Source organism: Schistocerca gregaria, chromosome 5 (genome assembly GCF_023897955.1).
Source record: "Schistocerca gregaria isolate iqSchGreg1 chromosome 5, iqSchGreg1.2, whole genome shotgun sequence".
NCBI lineage: Eukaryota > Metazoa > Arthropoda > Insecta > Orthoptera > Acrididae > Schistocerca > Schistocerca gregaria.
Window position 1 is genome coordinate 557,230,472 of NC_064924.1, and position 21,152 is coordinate 557,251,623.

Genomic DNA, 21,152 nt, shown 5'->3' on the forward strand with positions numbered 1-21,152 from the left:
AAGCCCATGCCTACTACAGTAGTACAAGTTTATATGCCAACTAGCTCTGCAGATGACGAAGAAATTGAAGAAATGTATGATGAGATAAAAGAATTTATTCAGGTAGTGAAGGGAGACGGAAATTTAATAGTCATGGGTGACTGGGATTTGACAACAGGAAAAGGGAGAGAACGAAATATAGTAGGTGAATATGGATTGAGGCTAAGAAATGAAAGAGGAAGCCGTCTGTTAGAATTTTGCACAGAGCATAACTTAATCATAGCTAATACCTGGTTCAGGAATCATAAAGGGAGGTTGTATACATGGAAGAATCCTGGAGATACTAAAAGGTATCAGATAGATTATATAATGGTAAGACAGAGATTTAGGAACCAGGTTTTAAATTGTAAGACATTTCCAGGGGCAGATGTGGACTCTGACCACAATCTATTGGTTATGACCTGTAGATTAAAACCGAAGAAACTGCAAAAAGGTGGGAATTCAAGGAGATGGGACCTGGATAAACTGAAAGAAGTAGAGGCTGTGCAGAGTTTCAGGGAGAGCATAAGGGAACAATGGACATGAATGGGGGAAAGAGATACAGTAGAAGAAGAATGGGTAGCTTTGAGGGATGAAGTAGTGAAGGCAGCAGAGGATCAAGTAGGTAAAAAGACGAGGGCTAGTAGAAATCCTTGGGTAACAGAAGAAATATTGAATTTAATTGATGAAAGGAGAAAATATAAAAATGCAGTAAATGAAGCAGGCAAAAAAGGAATAAAAACTTCTCAAAAATGATATCGACAAGAAGTGCAAGATGGCTAAGCAGGCGTGGCTAGAGGACAAATGTAAGGATGTAGAGGCTTATCTCACTAGGGGTAAGATAGATACAGCTAACAGAAATATTAAAGAGACCTTTCGCGAAAAGAGAGCCACTTGTATGAATATAAAGAGCTCAGATGGAAAACCAGTTCTAAGCAAACAGGGGAAAGCAGAAAGGTGAAAGGAGTATATAGAGGGTCTATACAAGGGCGATGTACTTGAGGACAATATAATGGAAATGGAAGAGGATGTGGATGAAGATGAAATGGGAGATACAATACTGAGTGAAGAGTTTGACAGAGCACTGAAAGACCTGAGTCGAAACAAGGCCCCGGGAGTAGACAACATTCCAAGAACTACTGACAACCTTGGGAGAGACAGTCCTGACAAAACTCTACCATGTGGTGAGCAAGATGTATGAGACAGGCGAAATACCCTCAGACTTCAAGAAGGACATAATAATTCCAATCCCAAAGAAAGCAGGTGTTGACAGATGTGAAAATTAACAAGTCACGGCTGCAAAATACTAACGCGAATTCTTTACAGACGAATGGAAAAACTGGTAGAAGCCGACCTCGGGGAAGATAGGTTTGGATTCCTTAGAAATGTTGGAACGCGTGAGGCAATATTGACCTTACAACTTATCTTAGAAAATAGATTAAGGAAAGGCAAACCTACTTTTCTAGTATTTGTAGACTTAGAGAAAGCTTTTGACAATGTTGACTGGAATACTCTCTTTCAAATTCTAAACGTGGCAGGGGTAAAATACTGGGAGCGAAAGGGTATTTACAATTTGTACAGAAACCAGATGGCAGTTATAAGAGTCGAGGGACATGAAAGGGAAGCAGCGGTTGGGAATGGAGTGAGACAGGTTGTAGCCTCCCCCCGATGTCATTCTATCTGTATATTGAACAAACAGTAAAGGAAACAAAAGAAAAATTCGGAGTAGGTACTAAAATCCATGGAGAAGAAATAAAAACTTTGAGATTCACTGATGACATTGTAATTCTGTCAGAGACAGCAAAGGACTTGGAAGAGCAGTTGAACGGAATGGACAGTGTCTTGGAAGGAGGGTATAAGATGAACATCAAAAAAAGCAAATTGAGGATAATGGAATGTAGTCAAATTAAGTCGGGTGATGCTGAGGGAATTAGATTAGGAAATGAGACACTTAAAGTAGTAAAGGAGTTTTGCTATTTGGGGAGTAAAATAACTGATAATGGTCGAAGTAGAGAGGATATAAAATGTAGACTGGCAATGGCAAGGAAAGCGTTTCTGAAGAAGAGAAATTTGTTAACATCGTGTATAGATTTAAGTGTCAGGAAGTCATTTCTGAAAGTATTTGTATGGAGTGTAGCCATGTATGGAAGTGAAACATGGACGATAAATAGTTTGGACAAGAAGAGAATAGAAGCTTTCGAAATGTGGTGCTATAGAAGAATGCTGAAGGTTAGGTGGGTAGATCACGTAACTAATGAGGAGGTATTGAATTGGATTGGGGAGAAGAAAAGTTTGTGGCACAACTGGACGAGAAGAAGGGATCGGTTGGTAGGACATGTTCTGAGGCATCAAGGGATCACCAATTTAGTACTGGCAGGCAGTGTGGAGGGCAAAAATTGTAGAGGAAGACCAAGAGATGAATACACTAAGCAGATTCAGAAGGATGTAGGTTGCAGTAGGTACTGGGAGATGAAGGAGCTTGCACAGGATAGATTAGCATGGAGAGCTGCATCAAACCAGTCTCAGGGCTGAAGTCCACAACAACAACAACAACAATTTTACATATATCAGGACATGACATTCAGATTTTCAGATCTGTGAACATACTGTCACAAGACAAAAATTACAAAATCAAAACTACAACATTAAAACCCTAAACTCTAGAAATAAATACAGTGATAAGGTAAATTACTAGAATTACAAATTGCAAGTTGATTCCCATAAAATCACACCTTCAAAATCTTCAGAAGTGAAGAGAAAAATATCCAGAGCCTGAGTGTACAATGAGTGAGCCAACTCGAAAAACTTACAATGATGGGTACAGATCAGAAGAATATTCTCAGTCATGAGTAAGATTATAGCACAGAATCAATCAGCCACATCAACCAGAGTATTTAAGGGTATGTTGACTCATGAAAGGACAAAAGAATTAAAAAATTTTAGGGCCTAAGCTTACAGTGTGGGACCGACCCATGAATCCAAACCACACCGGGTACAAATCAGCAAAAAATGTTTCACCACAACAAAATGAATAAAGTTCATAACCACAGCAATAAGTTCAATTATATATAAAGAGTAATTATAAGAAGCATCTAGCCTCAATCAATAGTTGCACCTCTTATTGAGTGAACGTACACGCACGCACACACGCGCGCGCACACACACACACACACACACACACACACACACACACACACACACACACACACACATATACACAGATACAAAGTCGCGATGACCAGGGGCATGAGTCAATATTGCAGTACTCAGGATAAATACAAGTAAACAGAGTCATAAATAGCTTTGAATGATGACATTATCGAGTAGCTTCAGGACCAAATTCAGTGTATGAAAGTGGACATGTATACTCCTTGTTATGTTGTCTATACTAGTAAATATCTTCCACACTATTTGCTAACTGTCCACACAAACTAACCAACATACTTAAAGGACTAGAAGATTCATTTACAATTTATAAAAAAAATTACAAATCTCAGTCACAACGCTGATGTAGTTGGCAGATGCTTAAGTACATTACCTAGCACCTAAGATCTCTTGTAAGTTGACTGGTCAAGCAGGGTACAGCCATACTGCAGTGTGGGGAGTGGATCTAGCCACATCGTTCAGTTTCCTCCCTGCAGTTCTCATCACACGCTCCAACGGATAGGTAACTTCCTGTCTAGCATTCACATTGTTTGGTGTACTAAATATGCTTTTCAATACCTTCTTCACATCACACTGCATATGCTCTCCCTATTTATACTGCAAAAGCAATTATGTAGGGTTTATGTTAAATGATATTAAAAAGTATTCACATATGAAATTTTGATAAACAGAGTTAAATGAAAGGGAAAAAAATGAACTAGCAAGATGATACGCACAGATATACTAAGATACTGTTCCTAATTTTTACAGTACAAATTGTAAACATTGTCCCATTTCAGAATTGCAAAAGTATCTACTCATATAGTCTCATGGCATATATGTATCAAATTCTAAAGCTCAAATCTATTACAAAACGTAACTATAGAGTGTATAATAGATTTTAACTCAGTCAACAGGTAAAACAGAACTTTAGAAATTACATCATGTTATGTACTACATTCCTGATAAACAATACACAACTACTTAGTCTTATGAATCTGCAAACATAGTGTATATTTTTGCATAGACTAGGGATCATCATGCATCCATGTTCAAAGGTCTTGTCTTCTGCATTAAAAGTTAACAATACTTGACATTTTATATACTTGGTTTGCTTACCAGTAGCTCCTCTTATCTTTACACATACAATGGACATTTCCACAAAATTCTTACTATACTGGATCTTGTCTCTATTTATTTTTTATTTATTTATTTATTTATTTATTTATTTATTTATTCATCCGTGGAACAATAAATATTGTATGGATGTCGTCAGTTTACAACACGTGAGCACACACTTACATTTGCAATGAAACAGGTTTCTCATATTTTGTGTAGTTTTTATAACTAGTCATACACACATCTTTAATTACATTATATTTTGGTGATAATGTCATATGTTGCTAATAATCTACATCTACGTTAATTATTCTTTTACAGTATAACAACTTTTACTTACTAAGAAGGTTTTAAACTTTTGTCTGAAAGTGAGGGGCTCATTTATTTCTTTAATTTCCTGTGGTAATTTGTTGTACAGTTTTATCCCATTATAAAATATACTTTTTTGTGTCTTTGCCTTGTTCTTTCTATCTAGATGAAGGTGGTGAAAAGCTCTTGTTTCATGGTCATGTATTAGGCTGTTTGTGTTGTACATGTTGAGAGTTTTCTTACTGAACATTATGTTCTGAAAGATATACTCACAAGAAACAGTTAGAATGCCTAGCTTTCTAAATAATTCTAGACAGTGGGCCCTGTTGTTACTGTTTGTTATTATCCTTATGGCTTTTTTTTTTTGTACTTTGAACACAGTTTGTTTGTTACTGGCTTTTGTTCCCCAAAACATGATCCCATAGCTGAGGACTGAGTGTAGATATCCGTAATATGTTATTTTAAGACAGGTATTATTGCATACCGGTACAAGGATTCTAAGAGCATAGCATGCTGTGGGTAATTTCTTTGCCAAAATGTTGACATGGTTTGTCCATTTCAATTGGCTGTCTACATTCATACCTAAGAATTTGGTACTTGTTACACATTCTAATTCATTATTATTAACTTTTATTCTAGTGGCATTGTGTTTTTTGTTCAATTGGAAGTTAATATAGTTAGTTTTCTTTACATTTAGGGTTACTTTATTTTTTAATGACCAGTTGTGGACATCATTGAGAACCTCGTTTGCTCTTTCTGACATTTGTGTTGGGTTTTCACCTGTTATTACTACGTTGCTGTCATCAGCAAAAAGTATTTTTTCTCCATGTCTGATACTTTGTGGGAAGTCGTTAATGTATATAAGAAACAATATTGGGCATAATGCACTTCCCTGTGGGATGCCTATATTCACATTTTCTGTGCCAGACATTTGTTTTACAAGGGAATTGTTTGAAACTTGTGATACCTCAACTCGTTGAACTCTGGTTTCCAAGTATGATTTGAACCACTTCTTTATCACACCTCTTATTCCTATTTGCCCTAATTTATGAAGTAAGATTTTGTGGTTAACTGTATCAAAGGTCTTGGACAAGTCTAAAAAGATACCACTTATATTTTCACCTTTGTCCAGTGCTTCTTAAATTACTTTACTGAACTGTGCTATAGCAGATTGTATGCCTTTTCCGGGCCTAAAACCAAATTGGTCATTGGAAAGAAGGTTATATTTATTCAGGTAATTTAACAGTCTCTTTTTGACTAGTATTTCTATTATTTTAGAAATGATAGACAGTATAGAAATTGGCCTGTAGTTCTCTACATTTTCCACATCTCCGTTTTTAAGGATAGGTATAACTTTTGCTTGTTTTAGGTACTCCGGAAAGTATCCAGATTCGAAACATTCATTAAATATGGCTGTTATTGGGCCCTTTATAGAGTCTATACATTCTTTAATTACGCAGACTGGGATTTCATCAAGCCCTACTGAAGTTTTATTTTTTAGTTGGTGTACTACTAGTACTAGTAGAGTACCCGTGGTCTAGAGGTAGCGTCTTTGATTCATAATCAAAACGTCTTCGGTCCCGGGTTCGATACCCACCACTGCCTAAATTTTAATAAATAATCAGCATTGGTGGCCGAAGACCTCCGGCATACGAAGTCAGCCTCATTCTGCCAACGGCCTTGTCAAAGAGGGCGGAGGAGTGGATAGAGGTTCAGGGCACTCTCTTGTCCTAGGGGTGGGAAATTTCCCCTAAAGGTGGAAGAATCAGCAATGATCAACGACATGAGGATGCAGAAGGCAATGGAAACCACTGCATTAAAGACACGTAACGTGTATCCACAGGACATGTGGCTTGTAGTTGAAGAAGTGTCATGATGATCTCTCCATTGGCAAAAGATTCCGGAATAGTCTCCCATTCGGATCTCCGGGAGGGGACTGCCAAAGTGGAGGTTACCATGAGAAAAAGATTGAATAATCAACAAAAGGATAATGTTCTACGAGTCGGGGCAAGGAATGTCAGAAGCTTGAATGTGGTAGGGAAACTAGATCATCTGAAAAGGGAAATGCATAGGCTCAATCTAGATATAGTAGGGGTCAGTGAAGTGAAGTGGAAGGAAGACAAGGATTTCTGGTCAGATGAGTATCGGGTAATATCAACAGCAGCAGAAAATGGTATAATAGGTGTAGGATTTGTCATGAATAGGAAGGTAGGGCAGAGGGTGTGTTACTGTGAACAGTTCAGTGACCAGGTTGTTCTAATCAGAATTGACAGCAGACCAACACCGGCAACGATAGTTCAGGTATACATGCAGACGTCGCAAGCTGAAGATCAACAGATAGAGAAAGTGTATGAGGATATTGAAAGGGTAATGCAGTATGTAAAGGGGGACGATAATCTAATAGTCATGGGCGACTGGAATGCAGTTGTAGGGGAAAGAGTAGAAGAAAAGGTTACAGGAGAATATGGGCTTGGGGCAAGGAATGAAAGAGTAGAAAGACTAATTGAGGTCTGTAACAAGTTTCAGCTAGTAATAGCGAATACCCTGTTCAAGAATCACAAGAGGAGGAGGTATACTTGGAAAAGGCCAGGAGATACAGGAAGATTTCAATTAGATTACATCATGGCCAGACAGAGATTCCGAAATCAGATACTGGATTGTAAGGCATACCCAGGAGTGGATATAGACACAGATCACAATATAGTAGTGATGAAGAGTAGGCTGAAGTTCAAGACATTAGTCAGGAAGAATCAATACGCAAAGAAGTGGGATACGGAAGTTCTAAGGAATGACGAGATACGTTTGAAGTTCTCTAATGCTATAGATACAGCAATAAGGAACAGCGCAGTAGGCAACACTGTTGAAGAGGAATGGACGTCTCTAAAAAGGGGCATCAAAGAAGTTGGGAAGGAAAACATAGGTACTAAGAAGGTAGCTGCGAAGAAACCATGGGTAACACAAGAAATACTTCAGTTGATTGATGAAAGGAGGAAGTACAAACATGTACCGGACAAATCAGGAATACAGAAATACAAGTTGCTGAGGAATGAAATAAATAGGAAGTGCAGTGAAGCTAAGACGAAATGGGTGCAGGAAAAATGTGAAGACATCGAAGAAGATATGATTGTCGGAAGGACAGACTCAGCATACAGGAAAGTCAAAACAACCTTTGGTGACATTAAAAGCAATGGTGGTAACGGGAATTCCACTGTTAAATGCAGAGGAGAGAGCAGATAGGTGGAAATAATACATTGAAAGCCTCTATGAGGGTGAAGATTTGTCTGATGTGATAGAAGAAGAAACAGGAGTCGACTTAGAAGAGATAGGGGATCCAGTATTAGAATCGGAATTGAAAAGAGCTTTGGAGGACTTACGGTCAAATAAGGCAGAAGGGATAGATAACATTCCATCAGAATTTCTAAAATCATTAGGGGAAGTGGCAACAAAACGACTATTCGTGTTGGTGTGTAGAATATATGAGTCTGGCAACATACCATCTGACTTTCGGGAAAGCATCATCCACACAATTCCGAAGACGGCAAGAGCTGACAAGTGCGAGAATTATCGCACAATCAGCTTAACGGCTCATGCATCGAAGCTGCTTACAAGAATAATATACAGAAGAATGGAAAAGAAAATTGAGAATGCGCTAGGTGACAATCAGTTCGGCTTTAGGAAAAGTAAAGGCACGAGAGAGGCAATTCTGACGTTACGGCTAATAATGGTAGCAAGGCTAAAGAAAAATCAAAACACGTTCATAGGATTTGTCGACCTGGCAAAGCGTTCGACAATATAAAATGGTGCAAGCTGTTCAAGATTCTGAAAAAAGTAGGGGTAAGGTATAGGGAGAGACGGGTCATATACAATATGTACAACAACCAAGAGGGAATAATAAGAGTGGACGATCAAGAACGAAGTGCTCGTATTAAGAAGGGAGTAAGACAAGGCTGTAGCCTTTCGCCCCTACTCTCCAATCTGTACATCGAGGAAGCAATGAAGGAAATAAAAGAAAGGTTCAGGAGTGGAATTAAAATACAAGGTGAAAGGATATCAATGATACGATTCGCTGATGACATTGCTATCCTGAGTGAAAGTAAAGAAGAGTTAAATGATCTGCTGAATGGAATGAACAGTCTAATGAGTACACAGTATGGTTTGAGAGTAAATCGGAGAAAGACGAAGGTAATGATAAGTAGTAGAAATAAGAACAGCAAGAAACTTAACATCAATATTGATGGTCACGAAGTTAAGGAATTCTGCTACCTAGGCAGTAAAATAACCAATGACGGACGGAGCAAGGAGGACGTCAAAAGCAGACTCGCTATGGCAAAAAAGGCATTTCTGGCCAAGAGAACTCTACTAATATCAAATACCGGCCTTAATTTGAGGAAGAAATTTCTGAGGATGTACGTCTGGAGTACAGCATTGCATGGTAGTGGAACATGGACTGTGGGAAAACCAGAACAGAAGAGTATCGAAGCATTTGAGATGTGGTGCTATAGACGAATGTTGAAAATTAGGTGGACTGATAAGGTAAGGAATGAGGAGGTTCTACGCAGAATCGGAGAGGGGGGGGGGGGGGGGGGGGGGAACCTACTAGTGCCACTTCCCTTTCTGTAGTTGCCAAGAGCACCATTGAGTTTATTGGCTGGTTCTGAGTAGGTAAATCATACGTATCTGGAAATTTCTGCTGTAATTTTTTTTGCAATATTACTGAAATATGAGTTTACAAAATCAGCTAATTTTTTAGGGTTACCTACTGGTACATCTTTGTTTTTAATATGTGAATTGAGGTCCTTTTTAGCAGAGTTAGATGTTTCCTGTTTGACGATGTTCCAGGCTGCTTGGCTCTTGTTTTCAGCTTCAAGTAATATTTTGTTGTTTGAAAGTTTTTTTGCGGCTAGCAACACCTTTCTGTATATTTTCCTGTACTTTTTGTAGAATTGCAGAATTTCTTGGTTAGATTGATTATTTTTTATGGAGTTGAAATATCAAAGATTTTCTGAGGGTTTTATCAACTTTACTGGTATGATAGCATTACTTGGTTACTTATGTTATCAGGTAAAGATTGAACACGATGAATGAATTCCATAGTACAACTAACATCACTTATTACAGAAGGCACACAAAATACATCACTGTCAAAATTACAATTCCTACGATCCTCTTTCACTTCATTCCACCACTTTGGATACAAATTTTGACTAGCCACAGCTAACTTATTTCAAAATGCACAAATATCTATGTTATCGTCAATTTGGTTCCAAAAGTTTTCACCTTTATTCTGTAGGGTTACAGATAACTCGCCTTTACTATTTGGATCATTAGTCTGTATGGCAATAATGAAAAACTGCTTTGATTGGACTGGTATCACATTCATCACTTACCTTATTTGTATTGTCACCATCATTCACAAATAAATCTGAAAACTTCATTGTTCTTAAATTCCACAAATACTCATACTAATCATCATCATCATATTCTTTCAAAATTACTTTATCAACATCATTAACAACACAAGTCTCCTCTCCATCAAAGTCACTAACCTCACCTTCATTCATTTGCAATAAGCTACCCGTCTCAGACTTACCAACCTCTTTTATTTCAAAGCTCTCATCCACATCTACATCAGAAATACTGCCTAGTTCAGATCCAATAAAGTCATCTCCTGATTTACATACATCAATAACACTGTTTCTGACCAAGAGCAGAAATAATTAGTACGTACTATATCAAAATTCTCACTACTCTCACATTCTGGTTTGTGATTACCATCTACATCACTATAATTAAACACAGTATCCCAAAATGTTTGATCAAAACATAAATGAAAATTCTGATATACCTTCTGTTTAACTGTGCCATATCATTAACACTGTTATTATTGTCTAATTGCAAGTGTAAATTGGGAGTCCAGTGCTTGTTGTGTTTCCCCGTTCCAAAACTGTGGACCTTCATTGAGGCTGACTGCCGTTTCCCAAATAGTTACTTCTATGATTGTTTCTCCTATTAAATTGCCCATGGTTATCCCCATTGTTCCTGTCCTACTGATGTTCAAAATTTCTGTCTATATTAACATTTTGATGCCGATAGGAGTTAACATTATCTCTGTTTCTGTAGTTATTCCCACTGTGATCTCTATCATTCCAGTCTGTCAACATATTGTCTGTCAACACATTGTAAAAATTGTTCAAAACCGTCCTCAGATCTGTGTTCTAAATCCCACTGCAACATTTCTAGTAATTTCCTTTCAAGTGCATCAATCAGTGTAATTTGTCAAATGGTTTGTCTAGGTGTGTCAGTTTCTTAAATTGATTCTTACATAACTCTTGTGGAGTACTGTCCCTATTCCTATAATTAGCACCATTGAAAAATCCACTTTTAATCCTTCCCTGTTCAGCTTCCAACCAAAATTTATTTAAAAACTTTTTTTGAAACTTTTATATTTTCTCACACTTAAATTTAAATTTACCTAAAACACAGCTTTCCCTTGAAGACAATTTTTAACAAATTTAATTTTTTTATTGTCACTCATGCCCAACACAAAACTATCTCTACAGTGGTGCTGTAAATCCACTGGATGTAAATTGTCTGATGGAAAACTTTTGATTGGAGTGTTGGACCATGCAATAGCATCATGTGAATACAGATTTTTGTGAATTCAATTTTCCTGAACTGCTGAAATTTTTTTGTTCTAAAACATTTACATTAGTTTGCATATTGTTTTTAACATTTAAAATTTTTTGATCTAAATTAGTGATGTTTTGTTTGATTTTTGCCAATATGGCCTTCAGTTAAACTTTGATGTCATTAACATTCTGTGAGTGTCTTCCCGATTCGACAATTAATTCATTTTCAAAAACAATAAATTTATTTTCTAAGACCTTTTTTTTTTACTCACACTTTCTAACGCCTCTGACAACCCATTTTTTAGCTCTGAACCTTGATTACTAAGTTGGTCTATTGGGTATTGTACCCTATCCATTTTACTATTGTTTTCAGTTTTTAGGTCATTTCATTGCCCTTATAGTGAAGTAAATTTGCTATCATTATCTGTTATTAATCAACCAGCACATGTGCATATTGCTTCCAACTACTGAGGAGCAAGTGTGGAATGTTGTAAGGCAATTACAGAACTAAAACTCAGCAGATTTAGATGAAGTCCCTATGTGCATGCTGAAAAAATGCATAAACGGTATCAAAGCTCCACTAACAGAAATAATAAATGAATCCTTCAAAACTGGTTGCTTCCCTGTCTATCTGGAGCATGCAAAAATTTTCCAGTTCATAAGAAAGGTGATGTAGAAAACATTGAGTACTACAGATCAGTAGCCCTATTGCCTTCCTTTTCAAAAGTGATAGTGACAATATTGAAAAACAGGCTTGTGAGCTGTCTAAGCAAATTCTTTTCAGGCCGTGCAGATGAACAGAATCCGCAATAGCACAGTTCACAAAAAAATTTTAGAAATGCTAGATGAGAACAGCTGTGTAACTGGCCTTTCCTAGCTCTGTCTAAGGCATTTGATACAGTTGACCCCTAGAAACTGTTGCATTAGTTCTAGGCACTAGGAGTAAGGGGAGTGGTTAACAAAAGGTTTTGTTCATATTTAGAAAACAGAGATCACACGTCTCCAATGGATCAAAATAGATTGAGAAACATATATCGGATCCACAATATATCAACATTGGGTTCCCTCAAGGAAGTGTACTAGGCCCAGTCTGGTATACATAAATGATTTCCCACAATGTATCAGCCATGCAGGAAAATATTGTTTGCTGATTATAGCAACTTATTTATCACAAGCAAGACACCAGCACAAATGTTGGAAAAATTCTACTGAAGTATTGAGGGATGTCTACAAACTGTCACAGGAAAACAAAATAACCCTCAATGTAAAGAGAACATACAATGTGCTATAGAATGAATAGGAAACAGAATCCCTTAAATTTAAAACTAGGTAACATTTCCATAGATGATGTACCTACAGCAAAATTCTTAGGGTTGCACATTGACAGTCAAATGAAATGGAATGAACATGCTATGAAACTCTCAAAAAAGATATCCACAACATATTATGCATTTAGAGGCCTTGCATCAGCAAGCAGTGATGAATGTCTGAGAACTGTACACTTTAGTTATGTTCATTCAGTAATCAGGTGTGGTATAATTTTCTGGGGAAACAGTGCTCAGAATTTGCAGACAGTATCTAAAATGCAAAGGAGAGCAGTAAGAATTATAACAAAAAATTATAACAAAAAGTGGTCCACTGCTGAGAACATGAAATGTTAGAAATTCTAACTGTCCCTCATGAATTTATATTTCAAACTATAGTGTATATCAATAAAAATATAGAAAATTATAGTACAAATAGCAGTTTTCATGACTTTAGTACTGTTGACAAAGGCCTTAATGGCCAATGGCTGTAATTGTGTGAATCTTTTTGTTGTGCCTATCGCGACTCGGCATCTCCACTATATGGTAAATACCAACTTTCCTTCTCTAATATTGTTACATTCCATCCTGAATTTTCCATTGTAAGAGTCAAAATAGTTTCTCGTATGAAGATGTCAAACTGTATAATAAACTGCTACATAATATAAAAGAAACAGATAACATGTACTGCTTTAGGAAAAATCTTAAATTGTATTTGCAGGAGCATTGTTTTTACATTATGAGTGAATTCCTTAGTAAAAACGATAGAAAATAACTTTTGTCTCACAATGTTTAACTATATGTAATGTCTTGATAAGGAACAGAAATGATTGTAAATAACTTCTGTCTCACAATTTTTAACTATGTGTAATGAAAACTGTATAAATATGTGAATGTACAGAAACTGACAACATCCATACATTTTAAAATGGTCTAGGGATGGCTAAATAAAGTAATAAGTAAATAAATTACAGTTAACTGATCATTAACAGCACTAAATTTGCTATTTTTATCTGTTCTTATTTCAGTTCACTGACCATTAACTGCACTAAATTTGCTATTGTTATCTGTCTTCATTTCTGCAAGAGACAAAACTTCATTATCAGTCAATTGATCCCGAATGATGCCACCACTTGTAATGTACCCCTTCATCACATCATTTATTTATTGTCACTTAATTCGTAATAACTCTTTTAATAAGCTTTTAGAGGAGTACGATTTACAATTAACTTTTTATTCACCTTCTTTTCTCGTGGTTGTGAAGCTGAAATTTTTTAATATTACAGGTTGTCATAGTTCCAGTTAATGTAATAACTTTCGAAAGAATTGCCTGAGAAGTAATTTCTGTTTCTGTAATTTTCATTCTTTTGCATTTTCCTATATCACACTGTCTGTACAATTTCCACTTCAAAATCGAAAATTACATTGTTATTCCCAAACGTGAAAACGTCCGAGCATGTCAGAGGCATGCCCACTATTAATCCATTCTGCGGTACTAACAATATTCAAAGAGTTGACAAATTTTCTTGACAAATGAATCTCCACCAGTTTATACAATTATTTTATAAATAAATCCAAAAATAAACATAATAAATATCATCAGATTGTGTAATTAATAATAGGAATTTTAAGCATGCAGAATATTTCTTAGTTTTCAAATGTTTCTAAGAAAAAGTAAATGTAACTGTACATACAGACCTAGTAGATATCAATTGCAACAACGAAAATAAAGTAATTTCTTTTTATAGATTTTAGCTTGAAATATAATACATCATGTACAAAGTCATGTGCAATTCTTTCAGAAAAAACAGTTGAGATAATATTAATCTGTTTAAAAATTCGTAAATATTTTTTGGAATCGCCAACTTTTGTTGAGGTAAAGTTATGTTGCAGGAGGGTGTCCCTTTACAAGTTCACACCATTTATTCTCTTTACAGTACATGCATTCCATATAGCATTTTTTTCCTTTAGAGGTTGTTTAAACATGGTCCTTTCAGTACCTGTGTTAATACATATTTTATATAAAAATTGGATAACCTGAAAGATTGATCTTAATTTGTTCTTTGAGGTTGGTTTTGAACATTTTGCTATGGCTGATATTTTGTCACTGTCAGGTGAAATCCTCTCTTCACTTACGCTGTGATGTACAAAGTTTAGTTGTTTCACAGCAAACTTACACTTTTCTAGTTTTAATGTCATTCCCCCTTTCCGTAGCTTCTCACCTACTTCCTTTAAACTACAAGGTGCCCTTTCCATGTATCCCAGTTATAAGAATGTTATCCATATAAATGACCAATTTTGCCAGAAGTTCACTTCCTAAAACAAAATCTAATACTCGAATAAACACTGCCATTGTACTTACTGCTACTTCTCTGAATTATTTACCATTTTTGCATCTTCTGAAGTTCTCTTTCAGTCACTTTTCATTTTCAAATTGGCCCTCCACAGGACTTGATAAAGAATGGATCATGTGATTTCATCTTCATCTTATATTGATAATTTCTTACTCTCCTTGGTTATCAATGCTTCCGTAAAATTTCTTAAGTTACTTTTTTCCTTTGGATTCAAATTCTCAGCTTCCCTTCCCTTTTCTTCTTTTACTTCATTATGTGATTCATTTATCACGTCTTCATTGCAAAAACCTTCCACCTGCGAATATTAATTCAAAGTCATCCGGTCTCCCAGTAATAAAATACTCAGTTGCTGTAACCAAAATGACAGCACCCAGAGTCACTAGCTACCTGTGGCTGCTGCAGTACTCCACCACATATTTAGGGCACCTGCCAATCATCTTCAAGTTAGCTATTGAAAGCTCCCTGTAGATGATTGTCAGATGCTCCATCAGAATGTCACAGTGTGTTGTAAGTGACAGCCACTCGCAAGAACAAAATACATTAAGTGCACCAGGAAAATTTTAAAATTAAATGCCTATGTTTGCTGAAAGCATGGTTGGTTGGTTGGTTGGTTGGTTGGTTGGCTGGTGGGGGTAGGAGACCAAACAGCAAGGTCAATTGGTTCGATCCCCGGCTGCGTCGGAGGTAGTCTCCACCCAGGGAATGGGTGTTGTGTTGTCTTTGTCTTCATCACCTCATCCCCATCGATGTGCAAGTCGCCAAAGTGACGTCAACCAAAAAGACTTCCACCAGGGGACCGGTCAACCTGACGAGAGGCCCTAGCCTCATGACATTTCATTTCATTGGTCCTGTCAGATTAGAGAAGGAAGGGGAAGGAAGTCAGCTGTGACCTTTCAAATGAGCCATCCTGGAATTTGCCTGAAGTAATTTAGGGACATCATGGAAAACCCAAATCAGTATGGCTGGTTTCAAATTTGAACCGTCGTCTTCTTGAATGCGAGTCCCTGCGCCATCTCGCTCGGTGCTGAAAGCTTACCAAAGTTGTTGGTTTCTTTTTTGTTTTTACAAACCTTCCTATTTACACATCACCTTCCTTAATTAATGAATAATGATCTACACTCAGAAAGTAAATGTTCTCTAACTTGAATTTTCTGCTATTTTATTTTGGAAATTCCTTGGTAAGTTCTCTTTGTAAGAGTTGGTATTGTCTGTGACTTATCTAAAGCATTATACTGTTTGAAACAAAGTATTTTCCTAGGTAAGTTAAAGTTTCATAGGATTGATGCTATAGCCAACCAGTGGATAATGCCACATTGAATGAAAAGAATGCAAAAGGTTGTACTTGGTAAATCACTGGTATAGTCCAGTGACATAATTCTGACTGGGGAGGGATCATGTATGGGGTTCCCTAATGCTCAATCTTAGGTCCATTATTGTTCTTCATATATGTGAATGCTCTTCCGTCTAATGTATAACAAGCAGAATTTGTTCTTTTTGCAGATGTCACTATTATTGTAATCAGTCCAAGCGTATTTATAAAGAGGGTGTCTGGGAAGTAGGGAAGAATATTAAAGTGCTATAGAACATAAAAAATTATTGAAAATGTAATTTTCTTTTTTGTTTCTCAAACATATTGAGTTACTTATCCCATTTATGTATGAGAAATTATATCTTCCATATGACCACCTGATGCCATGTGGCTACGAGCAATGCAGTCATTGAAGTTCTTGATGACGCATTCACAAACATCTTGTGTGATGCCAGTAATAACCCTTTTGATTTCATCCTTCAATTGGTGCATTGTTTGAGGATTGTTAACATACATTTTTAATTTCACAAATCCCCACAAAAACGTTACAAAGCATAGTATCGTATGATATGGCAGGCCAATCCTGGCTGCCGTGCAAAGAGATAATTATTTGAGGAAACTTTTTGTTCAGCAGAGCAGTCCTTTCATGGGATATCTGACATGTCAAACCATCTTGTTGATACTAAAACTCATGATTTTCATCAGTAAGAGGGAAAAACAAATCAGAAAGCATGGTTTGACAATGGTCGCCATTCACAGTGACAGCAGCTCCTTCATCATTTTCAAAAAGTGTGGGCTGATTCCTCCTCCTGCACAGAACCTGGATGCATCTAATCTTCCACAGTCACTCGTGGATTTTTATCTCCCCAAATTCTGCAGTTCTTTGTATTTATGTAACCAATGAAGTGGAAATGTGCCTCATCTGAGGAAATTGCAGAGCTCATTGGTGAACTGATTTACTGGGACTTATGTTCACATTATCATCCATGACAGCAATGTTTTCTTGTGTTTGAACAGAATACGGTCATACTGTTTTCTTAATGTTTGAAACAGAACCCATGGTCTCGAACTTGCAGATCAATGGATGATTGTAGCAGCAATAAGTCAAAGAGTCAAATGCAACTCATGAGTCACATGCAACTCCTGAATGGTTGCCGTGGGACTTCCACTGCTTTTATAACAACTTTTTATTTAAAAAATCTGAGTACTGTTTGACATTATATTTATGCCCTTGTTAAGCTTTTTGTAAATACTCCATTAGACTTCAAAAGGAACAATGATGTACGTAATTCCAGCACCAGAAGGAAAACAAACATTCATTACTGCGCATTAAAAAATCTTCTTAGCACAAAACGAGTGCAGAGTTGCGACGGTACAGAAAATAAGTGCGGTTGAAGAGTTCACCCAAATGCGCATATAGAAATTTTCATTAAAAAGAGTGTTAGTGCAAATTTTGGCTCTCGTATAAGTCTCAAGGGTGACTTCTACACTTGGTACATTAGTACACTGTTTCACACCCACACATTAGTTATAGTTTTTGAATTAATATTCACTCAGACGTGAGTACAGTTTATGCTAGGGAAAAAAATTAGGTGATTATTATAGCAAATCAATTTTGACAACACAGTTCAATTAAGTTTTTATAATCATTATTTACTGGCATCGTCCATTTCCTTCACACAATGAAATTAGCACTGGTGAGACGGTTTACAGTTTTACTTTGATAATAATTTGACTCCGAGCCCCCAATAGCGGTATAGTTGGCTGATCGAAAGTTACCCAATCAACTCAAACAGAGCCATAAGTCCCACTATCCTCTTTGTTCTAGCAGTTTCGGCGCAAAATCACAGATCCCCACATGTTCACTTATGCCAATGTATACTTCATAATTCGTACCCACACAAATAATCGTAGCACTTCCAGTTCACCAAATATACGCTTGCACATTTTCACTGTTAAACAATACGCTTTGTCGAAATAAATTGGCACGAAAAATTGTTACTCAAATGGCCACATGGGCCACCCACAACTGGGGCTTGCTCGCCACCCACTGGCCAACTCCCCCACCCACATGCTTACCGATTGCTGAAAGACTGACCACCCGGCCCAAGTGGCCGCTCGCTTATATAGGCTCGGATGTCTACCCCTCTGGCTACGCACGTACCAATCTCAACAGTTAAGGTTACAAATTTTGACACTACATCCCTCAACGGAAATAAGTACACCATTAGTACCGCACTAAAAAGTACATCTTATTTACTATGTTACATTAATTTCTAGAATTATTCTATCGCCCCTTGAATCAAGTTTAATTTTTTTTGCAAAACTTCGCCCCTTAGCGCAAATTTGTTTGTTTACATCTGTACCGCAAAGTTTAACATAGAACTGCTTGTAGCACTGTTTTTAGACATAATCTATAGCGATCTACACATTGTGTTGCTCAAAATCTTCATATTTATAATAATTAATTAATTGTGGGCAATAAATGTTAATAATAATTTGCAAACAATGATAACTATTGCAAGTTAAGTGTATAGTATAACTTAACTAGTTTAAAAGACATGTTATGCCACCCAAAATATTATATAGTGCCATTCTTTAGGCCTTGAATGTTCTATTGAATTTTGTAAACAATTTCCATAAAAACTTTGTTTATTGCTTTTTCAAGCTTAATAATTTATGAATCTTAACATGTGACTACGGCACTTGATCCGCTATGATGAGACGTTCTTAATGAGCGCTTCTTCATCTCTGTAAGTTGTTATTTACTATTTTCATTCGTTTTTCAGTGTTCATGGTATTAAACAGTTTTTAAGTTACTATAACTTTTGTGTCTCATGACTTAAAATAAAGATCGATTTTTCAGAAGGCGCATATTGCTTACCACAATCCACTACTGCACCGCTCTTCACTGTAAGTTACATGGTATTCATGTAATGTGCAAAAAAACAAACAATGCCCCAAGCTGCGGGCCTGGCGGCGGAGGCATCCCACCGTCGCATTGCAAATCTCGCTCGTGGGCACCATGCACTTCTGTGAATGGCGCACTTTGTTGCGTGGTCGCTCTCCACAAAGCAATCCTTGTATACTAGACCTATTCATCTAGTAGCGAGGGTTTGTACCATCACAGAGCACTGCAACAAAAGTTTTTCATCTTTTACTCAGTGATATAAAATGTTTGACAGACAGAAAAATAAAAATTGAAAGCAAACTGAAAAAGTTTCTACTTGACAACTTCTTCTACTCCGTAAAAAAATTTCTGTTGTTGTAATGTGTAAAAGGTACTGGGCAGTAATTACTAAGTCACATCTGTGTATTAATAAAATAAAGTAAAAACTTACAAATTTTCAGCATGTAGCCATGTTTACAAATTAATTTACAATGTGAATGTAAAATGACTCATTCCATATCATTAAAATATATTATGCAAAATGATCCATGGAGCACGAAACTAAGTAACCTCTGTCATTTTTCAAAATGATTTATTTGTTTGTTACAGGTGGGTCACATTGGATAACAAACGTGTTCCACATGACCCATGCTTTTTTTGTGACATATGTTTCAAGTCATTCAACTACAGGGATGGTGAGAAGATTGGTTCATTTAGAGCGTATCGTTATCATGACAGAGCTAGCATGATGTAAATGAATATTGAAAGTAACTGTGTGTGTTATACAAACAGCTAAATATGTATGTTCACTTCTTGGTGAACTGTGTACTGAACTTATAATGTTTATTGAATTATTCTCACTGAAACGTGTTTAGATATAAAATAAACCAAATTTTTTGTATGTCCTGTTTTTTATGGAACCAGAGATATTTTTTGTTTAATTTGTGCAGCTTAGGTAATTTATGTAATGGTGCTCTTCAAATACAAATTACAAACAATCCTTATTTTATTGTGCAAAGTTATTTATCATTACATACAGTCTACACATTAAGTATTTCTCCAGAGTGAATAGTGCATTTGTATAAAACACCTGTGAGTGCTCCATGCTATCTTTTGAATATTTTGCCAACCTATGATGTAACTACACCTAATGCAATCAGTGACTGAACATTTCATGAACTTTAGCACAAGTAATTCTATACCAGCTCTGCAAAATATACTAACTTTTTCATGTGGACTTAGTAGCTTGATCCCAGAAACTTGCTCCCCTACACCCACTCTCACATTTGATTGATGATATGAATTGCTGTTAAATGTGACATGCAGTACAGGCAATGTAACAGAAAGGAAGTCCACTTATTGGTCTGAAGCAAGGCATTCTTATAAACAAGTGCACACAAATAATCATGAGCAACAGTTAGAAAACAATTCCTTTGTGCTTTTGCATGCTGTCAACTTATTTCAGCCCAATAAGCAGTGTTTTCCCATATATGTACACACATATTTTCATTCAGAAGAAGGAGGGTAACATAAATATTTGAGGTAAAGTGTGAATGTTAACACAGGACTCTTTGAGCCAAGGGAGACACAGTAAAGAAGAAAATCAACAGTGAAATACTGAAAATGAGGTTTGAAATGTGAAATCACAGAAAGTCTGTGTAGGGCTGTCAGGGACAGGAAAGGTCACACAGAAAATATGACAGTGTTGCCCCTTTGAACATCTGGCTGATTTCAAACCCACTACTTCCATCTTGGTAGCTATGATGAATCTTTTCTCACTCACTTACAAATACTCCTTTGAAAGAAGAACATCCAAACAAATCTGTACCACTGACATAGGTTATTGCTTGACACTCTTCTTTGGCAACGTGTGTTGGATATTCTGGAGGAGGTCTTTCAAGCCACTCAGTATCATAAACTGCTCACATGGATCAAATTAAATGGTCGAGTATTTATGAACTTGGCTCATGGTAAAGTCACCTCATCCAACTCCACATCCCCTACTCACTTCACCTGATTGTCCTCGTCTAAATGAAACATTTTCATGATTGTTGACTTCCACTACTCTTATACCTT

General features: G+C 36.6%; 1 protein-coding gene across 1 annotated transcript in view; it reads left to right on the forward strand.

The window, feature by feature from the left end:
* Nucleotides 1–19,996, forward strand: part of LOC126272376 (snRNA-activating protein complex subunit 3-like) — a 161,015-nt gene extending 141,019 nt beyond the window's left edge. The window contains exon 6 of the mRNA XM_049975190.1: nt 19,686–19,996. Coding sequence (XP_049831147.1) covers nt 19,686–19,830 — 145 coding nt within the window. The 3' untranslated portion in view covers nt 19,831–19,996. The remainder of the gene's footprint in view (nt 1–19,685) is intronic.
* The last annotated feature ends 1,156 nt before the right edge of the window (nt 19,997–21,152 follow it).